This window comes from Vanellus vanellus (assembly GCF_965231255.1).
Source record: "Vanellus vanellus genome assembly, chromosome: 3".
Lineage (NCBI taxonomy): Eukaryota > Metazoa > Chordata > Aves > Charadriiformes > Charadriidae > Vanellus > Vanellus vanellus.
The window spans coordinates 65,510,469-65,526,076 of record NC_138907.1 but is presented as its reverse complement, the minus strand read 5'-3'; the positions used below and the strand labels follow the sequence as shown (position 1 = coordinate 65,526,076).

The 15,608-nt window shown below is 42.4% G+C and overlaps 2 protein-coding genes across 7 annotated transcripts in view; both read right to left on the bottom strand.

Annotated features, from left to right (window-relative positions):
- Nucleotides 1–313: 313 nt before the first annotated feature.
- On the bottom strand, nucleotides 314–10,936 carry ALDH8A1 (aldehyde dehydrogenase 8 family member A1; the record flags this gene model as incomplete). 3 transcript variants are annotated; one of them, XM_082481040.1, is made up of 7 exons in its annotated part: nucleotides 314–766; nucleotides 2,206–2,367; nucleotides 3,233–3,489; nucleotides 4,141–4,290; nucleotides 5,722–5,877; nucleotides 6,263–6,410; nucleotides 10,799–10,936. In XM_082481040.1, the coding sequence occupies 7 exons, from the start codon at nucleotides 10,934–10,936 to the stop codon at nucleotides 314–316; spliced, it is 1,464 nt and encodes a 487-aa protein (XP_082337166.1). The 3 variants fall into 3 exon arrangements, with proteins under 3 accessions (XP_082337166.1, XP_082337168.1, XP_082337167.1); XM_082481042.1 differs by lacking the exon at nucleotides 2,206–2,367; XM_082481041.1 differs by lacking the exon at nucleotides 4,141–4,290.
- A 2,465-nt stretch (nucleotides 10,937–13,401) lies between these two features.
- HBS1L (HBS1 like translational GTPase) overlaps nucleotides 13,402–15,608 on the bottom strand; it is a 64,471-nt gene continuing 62,264 nt past the window's right edge. For all 4 annotated transcript variants that reach the window (XM_082481800.1, XM_082481801.1, XM_082481803.1 and 1 more), the window contains 2 exons: nucleotides 15,166–15,310; nucleotides 13,402–14,059 (listed from right to left, as the gene is read on the bottom strand). In XM_082481800.1, coding sequence (XP_082337926.1) covers nucleotides 14,048–14,059; nucleotides 15,166–15,310 — 157 coding nt within the window. In that variant the 3' untranslated portion in view covers nucleotides 13,402–14,047. The remainder of the gene's footprint in view (nucleotides 14,060–15,165; nucleotides 15,311–15,608) is intronic.

The following is a 15,608-nucleotide window of genomic DNA, read 5'->3' as shown; positions in this document are numbered from 1 at the left end:
TTCTCCAAACTGCCTTAGAGGGAGAGATTTTTGAGACAAGAATACTCAAAAAGCTTTAGGATCCAAAAGATAAGCCAGTCATTTGTCTTGGGATGGTTGATCGTGGAGTCCTCGCTTCATCTTCGACATTTAACGTGAAAAGCTGCATTCAAGGTTAGAATTTGGGATGACTGTTTTCAGCTGTCATTGATATTACTTGATGAAAGTTCAGTGGAAAGATGGCCACAATCACACTCTGTGTTCCAGAAAGCCATTTATGGTAGTGCAAGTTACTGTCATTTATATTACCCTAAAATACTTCCACTGACATATGTCAGTGCTTTATTGTGATGGTTTTGACCTCAGTGAAGAACTCATAGGAATCCTTCGCTCCCTCCCTTCCTATACCTGAGGCTTTCATCCCACCAAATGGCAAGTTCAGATCCCTAATGAGCCAGCAGTTGGTCCACACCAATCCAGACTGTAGTCTTTGTGCCACCCGATGAACACGTCCCACATTGCTGGACCACACAGTGGCTGCCAAACCATATTTCACACCGTTGGCTCTTTCGATCACTTCTTCTTCTGTATCAAATGCTACCACACATGTCACAGGACCAAAGATCTCTTCTTGCATGCAACAAGATTCATCCTTGACTTCGGCAATAACTGTGGGCAACATGAAATAGCCTTTCTGGTTGCCAGCTGGGAGAGCCAATGAATCTACTCCCTCTCCGCAGAGGACTCTGGCTCCTTCAGCTTGGGCTTTCTTCACATAGCCCCTTACCTGGGGAACCAACAAGAAAACATCACTGCTAAAGGATACCAAATCCGGAGGGTTCGCCTCTCCAGTCTGGGCACATTAACAGGACCCCCTGAATATCTCCACCTGGATCATGCTGCCTCTACTTCCCTCCTGACAACAGAGGGTCATTCCCTAGCTTTTGTTATGTTGCTGTAACAGTAACGCTGGGCGTTGCTTGCTGTGAAACAATTGTTCTCTCTCTCTCCAAACACAGCCTAACGGGCAACACCGCTGGCCCTTCTCGCTAAGTACTCGCAAAAGGATAGGGGGTCCCTGGTGAAAACACAAGTGGTCTCAGAGCCTCCCTCCCTTCTTCCAGGAGCCTGGGCAGTTTGACACGTATTCCATGCCACGGTTCACTCATTTACCTCAAGGCATCAGGAATATTTTCCTACCTCACAGGCAGGCGCATTAAATGTTTACACGCCACAAGGATGGTGAAGCCATGAATGCTATAGAAAAACCTCATCAATAAATAATTAAAGCTGTGTCTGTGGCTGCTGCTGTCACATGCTACCTTGAACACACAGGACATGCTATTGATCTGCTTCTGCTGTTCTGAAACCATTGCCTGGTTTCTCTCCCTGTAGAAACACCACAGAGATACCACCGGGTTTCTTTCTCTTTTTCTTCTTTTAACCACCTCGGTAGGTTAGACTCGGAAGTCCTCTGCAGCGCCACAGACCGAGGACCCCGGGGAGTGGGTGTTTCTACCACTCCACTTCAGAACAGGCCTGGAGAACCTGCTGAGGCACCAGGAAGCATGACAAAGGTCTGGCTTTCTCTCTCACTCTGCGGTTTTTGATCTGCTTCTTGCTTATACTGATTGTGTCAGATAGTTCTGGGATGTGAACAACTGAATTCTTGTCTGACACCGTAAAAGTTCATTTTATATAAGCCACTAAGGCAAACTATGGTTAACAGTGCACCATCCCAGCTGCCCTCCACACATATGCAATTCCAAATTACTGCAGGCAGTCTGAAGTAACTGTGGGCTTGTATTCCCTAGAATTTGCCAGAGTGGTATAAAAATAAGACTTTTACCTTGTTAACTACCTTATCAGGCAAATAAGTGAGCTTAGCAAATGCAATATTTAAGACCATGAAAATGTTGCTGAGCTCTAAGATTGGTTGGTATAAATTCAAGATTTAGAATTAACCATTTTGATTTATTTCACTTCAGTCAGGAAGAAATATTGTTAAATTATTTTCCCCGTGGGATTGATTTTTACAGAGTAATCACGTGGTCCCAGGCCACGGGCAACAGAAACCACCGTATCAAAGGAAACCCTTATAATGTCTTTAGATCATCATCCCTCAGAGCTAATCTTGGAGAGGACATGGTCCTTTCCGTACACCTCTGAAATCACCTTTCATAGCCCTCTAAAAGATGAGATCACGTAAACTCCATGTCACATCACCTTTTCTAGATGCTCTTTACTTATTAGTGCTCCCACATCGACTGTAGGATCTGAGGGGTTCCCAGTCTTCCACTTCTTGGCCTCTGCCACAAACCTCTTCAAAAACTCACTGTATATGCCCCTCTGAACAAAGATCCTGGAGGTGCAGAGACAGATCTCACCCTGCGGGTGGGAGGGGAGGAGAGAGAAAAAAAAAAAAAAAAAAAGAAAAACAACAATATCAGTTCATATTACATTGTACTATTGACAAGTATTAGGAGTCACGTGCCAGAATAAGACTTGTGTCGCGACATCCTCAGGACAGCAAGAAACATTCACTGCAAAGTAGGACTTTTCCCAGATTAAAAAGGAAAAGAGAAGAACAAGACAAAACCGCAATAACGGGACTGTGTAGTCACTTACTACTGCAAGTAAATTTGATTTTTCATGGATTATATGTTCTCTTCTCCAATATTTTTCATAGGAAATGTGATTTCCAATTCTAAACTATCTCTGCCTTCATTTCCTAAAAAATCCCTTTCTGACACCAAGCTATTTTTCTGCACTTTTGCCCTGGTACAGTTTCCTCGTTTTGGTCATCTCTCCTGAGGGTGGTGAGGAGGGAACAGGACCGTTTGTAGAACTTTAGGGGAAGTCTCCTAATTTAATTCCAGCAAATAGCAAGCTTCCCACTTACTTGCAGGGTAGGATCTAAAGGCAGCTGCTTCCTGGAGGGATATCTGATCTATGATAAGCAATGTATCTATTTTGAGAGGGATAACGACACCTTGGTTATCTTCTGATGGAGAGCACAAAGAAGAACCCTTTATTATTTTGTTTCCCTGCTTGTGGAATAATGAAACCTTTTGCATATTTTTCTGCTTCGGGTTTGCTCACAACATAGAATCTTGAAACAGACCTTGGCAATGTAGGATTTGGATCCAAAGGTACGTATGTACACGTACGTGCTCATGCACACACACACTCTCAGACACATGCGCACCTCCTGCTGCAAACAGTGTTTATACACTAGAGAGATGGGAGGCACCTGGTTGGCAAAGCTGGACCTCAGGGTCGTGGGGATGCACTGGCTCAAGTCAGCATCGTCAAAGATGATCGCGGGGTTTTTGCCTCCCAGTTCCAGCGAAAGCCGTTTGCAGTGCGGAGCACTTTTCTCCGTGATCCGCTGGGCTGTCAGTGTGCTTCCCGTGAAGGAGATCAGAGGCACATCGGGATGGCAAACGAGGGCTTCTCCTGCCTTGGCACCCGTTCCAAACACCACGTTCACCACTCCGTGGGGTACCCCTGATGGAAGGAAGGCACACAAGTCATCGCACCCCTTTCCCTTGCTCTGTGGGTTTCGCCTCGCTGGGGTTCGTCCCTGAAGTTAGAAAATTACCAATAGTTCTAAGGTGACAAAGATTGACCCTTAACTTGTATAGTAGCTGAAACATATGATGTTTAGTAACTTTAAGGGAGTCATGGGTTAAAAGATAAAACCAAGTCCACTGATCAGTCAGCATCAGATATCCATCATCAGAGACCCAGTTTTCAGTCATTCAGGAAAGAAGCAGTTGCCCTCCCAGTTTTTCTTAATCGTGCACCAAATACAGCCATGACACAGCCACTGAGAACTGACTCTCTCTTACACCCTCATGGTTCCTCTGCTGGCACCATGGACGTAGGACATCCTTAAGTGGAGTGCAGGAGAGGGAAGGGGACACAAGACGACTTTTCATGAGAAGATAGTTGGGAAAAAAAAAATGGGAATAGCTAGGCTGGAGAGATGGGAGCGTATGAAGACAGGGAGAGCTTTTCCTTCTCCAGCGTGACATTCAGCTACGGTAAACAGTCTTTCCCAAATTCTTTCACCACTTTCTGATCTCTGCAATAAAAATGGTGCGCAGACAAGCAGTTCCACCCTGTTCCCCCTCCCTAGCACACTACAGGACTTACCTGCTTTCTCCAAGAGTTTGCACATCATCCAAGCTGTGACAGATGTCATCTCACTTGGCTTGGCAACCACAGTATTTCCACATGCAATGGCAGGAGCTATTTTCCAGGTCAACAAATATAGTGGCAAATTCCAAGGGCTGATTAAACCAGCTACAAAGCAAAAGCAAGAGAGACAGTATTTCATTCTGCTGGGATGCAAAACTAATTTCTCTAACCTCAAGCACTTATACACCAATTCAGATTTATGAAGGGAATTTGGCAATGGCTTTTATTTCCGGACAGCTGTACAATAAAATTGCAGATAGAAGCATTTCTCACTGGGAGATAATTTTAAAAGGTTTGTGCAAATGATCCTAAAGGTGGTCACCTGAACTCTCTGAATAAGTTTTGCTGCTTCTTCAGGGCAGAATCTTACATTCACAACAAGCTTTTCAGTGTTTTCTAGGAACATTGATGCATGGTTAGCCATAACAACTGGTTACATCAACTGGGCTGTGGTAATTCTCCATGTTAGCAAACAGCAAGTTAAGGTAACGTGCCAGCTCAGATCACTCTTGCTTTCTGTTGCTCTTCAGAGCTTCCAACCCCCCCCCCTCCCCGCCCCCCAATTTTGATATAAAAAGAGCATGCATAACTTACAGTGCATATTTTTCCTGATAATTTTAGCCTGGCTTATCAGTGCCAAAGTTTTTCAGTGTACAAACTGCTGTTTCCACAGATTGCTGAATTACCAGAATTTTTTCAGTAATTGCCTTTGGGAATATTTTCACCTTACATATTTATAGGACATAGTGAAAAAAAAATGTTTGTAATGGTTAGGTGTGACTGCTCACAAAAGCCACAGGCCTGCTCGCTGTTTGATAGAATAGATGCACCGAGGGACTTTTCCATATGAGAGTAATTTTACCAGAAGTACTCATGTTACCCACTGCTCAAAAAAAAACTTTCAAATGGACCCTCTAGATTAGCCATTTTTTTTAAATAATTCAAGTGTGAATGTGGAACATTCATATATATATATATATTTAGATAAAACACTTATTTTTGGAATCATTACGAGCCCATTACTCCTCAGCTCGGCACGAGCACTTTATTTCTGGAGCATGAGCAGCATCTAGTGGCTGAGTTGAGCAGTTCCCCGGCTAAAAGCGGTTTAACCACCCGTGTGCACTCCAGCCACAGGCTGGAACGTCACATCGCCGACTTCTGCTGCTCCCCTAAAGGCGAGGAGGATCCCGCTCCCCCCGCAGGAGCAGCAGCTCGGTGCTTCTGGATGCCCCACTGATGCCCAGCGGTAACACCTACTTACCCACACAGACACACACGTACAAAACCCAAGAGACATATTGATGGTGAGAGCTACCCAGTTAAAACAGACGCTTTTTAAGGCATATAAGCATTCTTTTTACCGTGCAGCAGCATAACTGATTTTACATAACGCTGCTCATGCTTTAGCAGACTGGTCATGTTTAGCACATGATCCAGAGACGGCAAATACTTCTGAAAAATCCTCTTTCTCTGTTGAGCCACTGCTGAGGCAGACACTCTGCCAAGCTTTGAAGCGTTTCAGGAGCGCCATACCAACTCCCACAGGTGTCCTCGAGGTGTAATGCACGCAGCCCATGGTGGCCATCTCGGTGCACTCTGTCATGTGATGAAGGATGGAAGAGGCAAAGAATCGGAAGTTGTACGCGGCGCGAGGGATGTCCACTGTTCTAGCAAACGTAATAGTTTTTCCTGAAACAAAGGCAAGCACACTGCTGCGTTATCGTGGGCAGAAACGGTGCTTCAAACTCTGCTCTGAGAGCTGATTTGCATGTTTTTTGGGACATGCCTTTTGTCCTGCACCCAAGGAATCTGCAGCACAGTGCAACCATAGTCAGTAACAATAGCTCTCCTGTAGTATTGCATTCCAAATATCTAACAACTGAAGTCAAACTCAACAATGCTGAAAACCAATAACGCCTCAGCAATCAAAAAATCAGTAATTTCTGCAAAGTTCATGCACATCAACTCCAATTTGCACCAACAGCTCATACCATACTAAAATTACGGACCGCATCCTCCATTTCAATATTCAGCAAGACACTCTGCATTTGAGATCAATAGTTCCAGTTTTTACCCTGATCCTTTGACTCTGCTTGCGCAAATGCTTCCAGGTCATGTTCAATCAGGTCTGCCAATTTGTTCAGGATCTGAGATCTTTCCAATGGACTTTTTGAGGACCAAATTGGGAAGGCAGTTTTGGCAGCTTTGACAGCAGCTTCCACCTAAAGAAGCAAAAGAGGGATGGTGAATATCAATAGAAGGCCTCAGAAAAGATATCACACAATCAGCAGATGAACTCATATTTGAGAGGCTGATAACCCAGACGACATTGTTGGAAGACTGCATCTCTTCAGGGTTGTGACTATTGACAGCTTCTCCATTCTCATCTTCTCAAGACACCATTTTATAATTCAAGACAGTTACTTTTCTTGACACTCTATTTCACTGTAACTCTTGCTTTCTCTACATTCTAGCAACTTTTGGGCAACACTCGAGGCCTGGAGGAAATGCTGGACCAGTCAACTGGCACCAGCAAGCACCACTGTCCAAACCCATGCAGAATCTTGTTTCTCATGGGGGAAAGTGCAAGAATCGCCCAGAGCAAATCCAACCTCAGTCTAAATGTCCACAGTCCTTGTAACACAGGACTTCAGCCACAGTGGGCAATGATGAAAGTAAGGGGTGGGGGAAGGAAGAGACTCTATGCCCTGCCAGCCTTTGATTTCCTCCCCCCTTTCTCCCAGGGTGGTTCAGGCAAGGACTAAGAATATATTTACAGAATAGACAGAGAAAATTTTTAATCTTACCTGATCACAGCTACGAACTCATTAACGTCTTCACATTAAAAAAAAAAAATAGCTCCTTTCTAAAACTTTTGGGGTTTAGTCAATTCTCTCATCAGATACCTAACAAAGTCTACTGATACGAAAGATCATTATATACATTTCATATAGACGCCTACCAGTTTTGCCAGTATTTTGCCTGAGATGTACATAACTGCTGCATGGTCCTTCAGCTTGATCTTTCTGAATAGTGGCAGAACACCAGCACTTTTCTGAAGCAGACCAGGCTTCAGAGGATTAAAATTCACCAAAAAGAGCTCTCTTCCATCAATCATTTCCTCTGGGCTCTTAAATGAAAGTTATCTGCATCTATTAATTTATAAGCAGTCCCTTCTCAATGTTGTTTACCAGTCTAAAGATGTTTACCAACATCCTTCCATATTTTAATTTACTGCCCTGTTTCCCAATTTTTGCTTCCTATGTATCACTTCTTAATTGCTTCCAATGTCTAACGTAATGCATCAAGGTGGGCTTTTAGCCAAAGCTGTCAGTTTCCCATCATTTTTGCTCATAAATTTCTTCAGCTTTTGGAAATCTGCCCAAGTCAATAATTAGGAGGATGCTGATGTAAGATTAATCAGATAATTCTGACCTCTCCTAATGTTGCTACGTTGCAGTCACTGAAGACTCCTTTCCACGAACTCCACAAAACTGAGCTCCAAATTTGTTCCTTCAGATGGTGCGGGTGTTATAAAAACCATCTCAAAATGTACAGACTCCCTAAAAATAAGGACCAGTGTTTGAGGGCCAGAACAGTAACTGGTACGGAGGCCAGGGTGGGAATAAAGCAGCTCGCACAAAGCGGCACAGATGACTGGCCAAGCTCGGACTCTTTCGACTGTAGTTGGACAACCCAGTGCTCAGGTGCCAATGGCGGCAGGCTGGCAGCCACCCGGCAGCTGGAGCGGGGCCAAGGCAGGCCTGGGAAAGGGGAACCGCGGCTTCTTGAGCGAGTCAGGTGCGGATGGCACGCTACCCTGAAAAGGTTCACCCTCTCTGAAACCATACCCCCCCCCCCCTCCCCCCCGCTTACTAATTAACTTGTTCTTCCACCCGCCCGTCATTAGGTGCCATTGTGGTGCTGCTGCTTCTCATCTCTTCTCTCCTCTCCTCTGTGGCCTTTTCCACCAGGTGCTTGGTGCATCAAGAGAGGGCTGGTGTGCAAATAAGGCTATCTGCATTTTTAACCCTCCAGCGGGTTTAGAATAAGGCAAATGTTGCATTTTCACAGACAGCAGAAAAGACAGTCAGCAAAGAAAGGAATGAAGCGGCAGTAGAGAGATCTAAAAAAAGGAAGAAGAAAAAACAGGAGAGAGATTTGTACAGAAGAAGTAAGAGAGCATACAAAGGTTAAACAGTTACTTAGACAAGCAAAAAGCAGCAAAGAAAGTCGAGCCATAAAGAAAACACACATAAGAATTCAACTATGAACTTGTGTGTCTGAAACACTTCCTTCTGCTTTCCTCTTTTGCACAAGACAGACAGAAAAAACACATAATCCAGACCTGTCATTAAAGGTTGATACCAAAATACCCCAAACTGCCCTCAGGACGTGATGTTGTGGCATTTCAGTACTTAAAGGGGGCCTACAGGAAAGATGGGGATAAACTTTTTAGCAGGGCCTGTTAAGAGAGGACAAGGGGTAAAGGCTTTTAACTAAAAGACGGTAGGTTTAGACTAGATATAAGGAAGAAAGTGGTGAAACACTGGCACAGGTTGCCCAGAGAGGTGGTAGATGCCCCATCCCTGAAAACATTCAAGGTCAGGTTGGACGGGACTCTGAGCAACCTGACCTGGCTGAAGATGTCCCTGCTCATTGCAGGGAGGTTGGACTAGATGAGACCTTTAAAGGTCCCTTCCGACTCAAACCATTCTATGATTCTATGCTTGCTTTCCCAGTAGATGATGCACAGGATCAAGGTTCTTTAGAGAGAGATGTTTGGTTTTTTTTTTTTTTTTTTTAAAAGAGATTTTTGCCAGGACTAATTAGCCCTCATCAGCCTGTCTTTTGGAGATATAGAGATATAGGGCACCTGTTCGGCCTGCTTTGGTGCTGCTATTTGTAATTTAAGACATCTAGCTAGGGGACAAATTAACCCCTGAAAAAACATTCCATGTTTTTGGCAGAAGCTGGCTGAAATGGCTTCTTCATCTGACCTGGTGTTAAATTCCAGGGTCAGCAACAGAGTCGGTCTGTCTCCATTCTGCCTTCTAACTCTCCATTAAAATTAACCAATAAAACCAATGTCCAACAGGACACTGAGCCTTGCTTGAAACCAGCATCCCAATTTCCTTGTTGAACCTGGGTCTAGAAGCTTACTTTGAAATCTCCAGATACCCTCTAAGTAGTATGCGATTGCACTTTCTCCTGCAGCATATTCCATCAGTCACCAGCGGATGCCAGCTCTGCAGAGCCCGACCTTCTTGTATAGTTGTCTAAAGGCAGAAGTAAAGCACTTGCTGGCTTTACAGGTGGTTTATCTGGGCTCCCACTGCTATGCACAACCGCTAACTCAGAAAGCTGAAAGAGAAAAGCCATTGTTCTTAACATTTATTTGAACTATAGCTGCAGAATGGCCAGCAGCCTATTTTTGTTAGGCTGCTCTGGCATTCTCACGTCTGTCTGGTTTTAATGATTTTGCAAATGAATGAATAGGAAGATTTGCACCTGCACATCAAAGAGAAGTCTTTTCAGGCATAATTAGGGTTGGCATGAACTTACAGATGTATTCTAGCAAACCCAACCTGTTACACTTTAACCCTCGGTCATCAGCATCTAGCAAATATTTACCCAGTTGAAATGACAGTGCAAAGGTTTCTGCTGAGAGAAGCAAAGATAAAAGATGTCAACAGGACTGAAATCCACGTGAAGGGAACAGCTACACACAGTAGCAGTTTGTTTGAAAAAACATTTTGAAAACTAAAATATTCTACGCCACTTGTCAGTACTTTCCAAGCCCTTCACGTTATCCAAGCTTTTCCAGTCGTTTCTCTCCTCAGTAAATCTGAAACACTGTCAGACACACACTTCTAGGTCTCTTATAAAGTAGCATTCATGAAACTGCAGCTCCCCAGACAAATGTCACATTGCTCATCCACACCTGACCACAGAAAAGGCATCAGGAGACATTCATCCCGCTAGAGAGCACAGCGCTAGGAAACACTACATTGATGCAGAGGACAGCCTACATTATAAGGAAACACGCTCATTGCAGCCACTTCATCACCTCCACTTAATATCCAACTGCTAATATCAAAAGCAGAGAGGTCTGGAAGCTTTTTACCATACTTCAGGGAAGAGCCAGTGAGCCAAAAATCCTTTTAAATGACAACTGCAAATCCTCAAGACACTAAGGAAGAACACATTTAGTTGCATACAGTGCCTCAAAGTTTATTTACAGAAGAGATCAATAAACCCTCTTCTCTCTTCCAGATTGTTTATACTTACTGCCAGGCTGAGCTTTATTGTTAACAAGACATCTCCCATGTCAGCTGAAGGAGCTCCACTGAAGTTAAAGCTTTGTTGATTTATACCAGCCTAGGATCCAGTCTGTAACTTTCTAACAGTAAAATGTAAAAAAAATAACAGTATTTGCTGTTGCAGCAATAGATTACGTAGTACTACAATGCAACCAAGAACTTACTCATTTAAGCAATAAAGTCTTCAGGGTTTTTCTCTTCTCTCACCTTCAGCCTCTCCCACTCAACATGTTAATGTTACGTGCATTTAATGTTTTCACTTCTTTGTACATTTGGATAGTACTCACCTCTTCTTTGCCACTGTCTGGCACCCTGCAATAGATCTCTCCGGTGGATGGGTTATAGGAGTCTATATAGGAGGAACAAGGAACAAATTTGCCAGCTATAAAGTTTTCCAGTACTAAGAGAGCCTTTGGGTGAGCCATCGTTAGCCGCTTGCTGCATCTGTGATTTTTTTCCTAGAGGTACCAATTTAGATAAGTAGTTCTGCATGTATTTGCACAGCGAGGCTGAACTCCTCCCCCTCTCTCTCCGTCTTCCCCGCACCACTCGCTCATGAGTGGGAACAAACCCTAGCAACAACAGCAGAAAAAAAGGAAAGCGGGGAAAAAATTACTATTTCTGTGACACTCGCGTCTTTTCTAGGAGTTGAAGCAGGGAGGCAGGATCAGCAAAGACGTTAAAAAACAGCTCCTCTCTGTCTATAGGAAATAAAATACTGAAGAAGGGGAGAAAAAGAAGGGTTTGACAGGGAAATTTCTCCCTTTACCAGTTTTTCAAGCTCAAGTCTGAAGACAGACATTTTGCAACAGCTACACAAAATAATTCAAGACCCAAACACCTAGCCAGGGACCTGCTCCTTATCATCAGTAGACATAGAGAACAGACACTTGGACCAGCATGTCTGCAGCTCGTGTTTACTGCTTTGTCATCATCACTATGTTTCCTTGTAACACCCAAAACAACAGTTCTGCCAAACCAAAAGGCTTTAAACATAAGAAATCTTTTTTTCCACCAACATCCCCAAACATTAAACAACGCAAGCAGTCTAGTGGCCCTTCAATTCAAAACAGTTGAGAAGCACAAGCCTACCTGGTACACTCTGTGGTATGTTGTCAGAAATCCAGTGTTTAAAAGAGAAGCAAGACACTGTCTTTCATGCTTTCCCTTCCATAGATATTCCAGTGGAAGCCACCTTACTATAGGGAAGCCTCTTACATATAATTCGTTTTTTCTTTAACTTCCCAAGAACCTGAGCTGCCCAGTAACAGCTGTTTAAAACACATTTTTCTCCAAGAAAGAATGCTTAGGCTATCAAATTGCTCTAAGACTGCATGCCACCTCCTCACACTCCAGAGATATTCAAAACACTGCACCCATATTGGAGAGCAGTATGTTGTCACCAGGAGATTGCGAACGCCTCAATCAGCAGTTTAGAAAGTTTTTGCTCCCTAGACCACTGCCAAGCCATCAAATTCCTTGTGGGTCAACCTGTAAACACATATTGATCTAACAAAGGTGATACGTTTTTGTTGCACAACAATCATTTATGCACCAACAAACTGGTGCCTCGGGGCAGAGTTCAAACCAATGCCAAAAGGTACTGCAGTCATGTTGAAACTGGATTAGGTAGTACCTCTGGCTGTCCCAAGCCTACAACCTGGGAACGCATACAATAGCTTTTCTGTACTCACAGAATGCCAAAGTCTCAAAGTTTAAAGCAACCATGTGTGAGAAGGGTTAACAGGGGTTCATCCTGTACCACACTTCCTTGTCCACCAACAGCAAGGAATTTACTGAAGCCTTAAAACCGAAGACACATTCTTCTGCCTGTAGCACTCCAGCTGTCCCCTGTCTTAAAAGCAACCTAAACATTTTCAAGTTTTGAAGGTAAGCTCAAGTGGAACAGGTTCAGCGCAGGAGCTTGGCAGTACGAATCTCTGGAATCCAACAATGGCACTGGTACCTTCACAGTGGCATGTTGAAACTGGGGAGTATTTAAATGCAATTTCTGGACTATAAAAAAAAAAAACCCAATAGTGATAACTCACAAACTTCAGTTTTCAGATTTGTAAGATTTTACAGAAGTCATTTCCACATAAAGCATTGCTAATACTTCTACAAACGTGCCTGCAAGTCAACAGTATAATTTATCTGTGTGGTCAAGCGAAGGTATCTGCTGAACTGGGGCTAAAGCATGTCAGTGCATGTCAGTGCAAAAAAAGTTACCTACCAAAAAAAGCATGTGGGAAGAGTAGCTAGGGATGACACACGACTTTGAACTAAATAACAATCACAGGCTTTTTGCATTCTTCACTGCACAGGGCACAGCTTTACTTCGGTTAACCCCAGGGACTGATGCTCTGGAGCAAGTACTTCAGTTACTGCCCCACGCTACTAACCCTGGTCAAAGTAGACTTGTCTCCACCCCGCACTCACGTAATACCTGTGGTCCTCTCACACTTCCTATTGAAAATAAATCCTCCAAGTTGTCATAAAGTGTGTCTGTTCTAAATTTGTGTTGGAGGTGGCAGAAGAACCCTCTTTTCAGTTGGGAGGTTCCACCTGCCCTATTACTGAAAAGTGGGAAGGAGTTACAGGCTTGAGCAAGCATGACAACATGGCTTTAGTATACATCCCATGATCAAACTGCCAGCTTTTGTTCAAAAGAGCACTAAATCTGGATGAGAGATGTGTACGTGCAGTAGATGCACTGAGTAACACGTGAGAAAAACTGAAATTATTTCCACAGAAAGATAAGTCGCGTGCCAGTTTCATGTTTTAACTCATAAGTTTACTCTGAAACTTCTGAGTTATGGAAAGTAAAGAATGATTTAACACAATTTAGAAGTGTTTAAACGACAAAAGATCAAGGAGACAAAAATTATGCTCAGACAAAGTTATTTTATTATTCTTATAGTTTAAAAAATAAAATTAGCCAATGTTGGCACAGCTTCCACTACACAGCAAGAGAAAACTTTTTTTTTTAAATAAATTTGGGACAGGGAAAACAATCCTGGGATAATACCACATGCCATTCTCTTGAAACCAAAGTAAAAGTTCTTTTTTCCCTGAATACGCATTCAACTCAAACCTCAAAATATATTAGACCAATAAAGTTATTTTACTGAATTAATGTGCAGCAAAAAAGCAAATCAAAGAAAGTATGTAAACAATTTATGTCTGGAAGTAAGGAGTTTGTTTCATGATGATTCATCCTCTTTTTCTCTAATTCAACTTTCTAAGATTTTTCCATCAAGGTCTCTAAGGGTTAAATTCCTCACGGAGTAACACACAAGATTCTTGAGATTGAGAAGTGCAACATTAGCAGTTCCTTGTCAGTTGGCATCTTGTTCTGCAGTGGGAGAAACTGATGAAAGGCTCCCGAGATGTCTCACATGATTTAACTTTTGTCATCATAGTCTTCTCCCCAATTAATTGCACTTGTTCCTTCAACTGAAGTAACCGGTTTCTTAAACAGAAGTTTGGATATCCAATTGCATTTTGGTTGGATGGTGGAAGTTCTGGCACCACTGTCATTCTTTAATCTAAATATATAAGCAAATGGAAAAGAAAAACGCTACAGTGAAAAACGAAGTAATAAATGCAAAACAATCACAGCTTTTTTCAACATGATATAGTTAAATGTGGAAAAAGTAATTCCTTTTGCTCTGAAATTCTCTAGAACGAGATCACAAGTAGTAAAATAGTTATTCCCAAATAAAAATTATTTAGTTATTTAGTCCCCAGTTCTACAAACGCTGGGCATCATAGATCTAAATAGGACCCCATTCACTTTAAGTTAAATGTAATGAAAAATGGGTGCAGGATTAAGGCCTTAATTCTGGATCCTACTTAAGATCAGACAGATTGTTAAGAGCATTAAAGCTCCATAAGGCACAGAGCCTCTGACAGACCTAGCACATCATTCCTACACACACAGGGAGAAGCCTGAAATTCTCACGCTCTAGTTCCAAGTTTTGACACTAAATGACTCAGCTTTAAGTCTCAGTACCAGAACTCAGTTAATGTGACTAAATTGCTCTCCTTCAGGCCTAGAATTAGAACTTAAAATTCTAATCCAAAAATCATAGCAAGGTTTTTTTAAAGTGACAGATAGAGGGACATTAATATTTTTTGCTCCTAGTAGAAGGGAAAACATTTATATTTAGCCCCACAGCCTTTGCTGCTTCTCCCTTACAAAGGATCAGAAAATATCTATAGGCATCGGTAAGAATCAAATGTACTACTGCCTTTAACACTAACAGGAAAAGATCTGGGACCCAAACTAGCCACAGTAAAAATGGCCAACAGTTCTTATTTACAAACTACTTCCAGTATATTTATACAGGCAATTAGATTTCAGAAAGACTGATGTATGATAAAATAGTGAAGGGTTATTTTTTAAACTCGAGAGGGGGAAAAATGTACAACATTCAAAAATTTTAAATAGAGTCATTTTTGCTACTAATAAATGGAGCAGAACTGTGGCAAGCTTTCCTCACATCTTGCTAAAGCACTGTCTCTTTTTCAGCAGAATAAATTCACTTTTTAGGGCAAAGGGTGCAAAACAGGTCTTAACCATACAAACTAAATGCTATGTGAAAGTTAACACCATTCCTTTACTGTAAAGTCTGTTACGAAAATGTCATACCTCTGTTACAACTCCTGCAGCAATAGTGGAACCACTGTAGCGTAACATAAACCTCCCAAGCTCTTTAAAATCTTTATACAACTCCAGAGCAACAGGTCTTTGCGTTTGTAGTTCTATTAGAGCATTCTGTCCTTTGGTCAAGAACCTGCAGGTCAATAAGCAGAAAACTCCATTATAAATATATGCATGCATAAATGGAAAAGAGAACGATGAATAAATTAAAAAAGTCAACTTAAAAAGCCAAAAGTATAATGATCAAGCTTGATTTAAAATATAACCCAAGCCACCAGACTGAAAACTCATTTGCTTGGAGCATACCTTTTAAAAAGGCATCCGCGTTTTCTTTAAACGCTTCTAGACAAGAGCATCCACCGTGACATTTAGCAAATTGTTTTGAAGTTTAGTATCTCATTAATACCTGCTTTTTCATGTCTAGTAGAAAT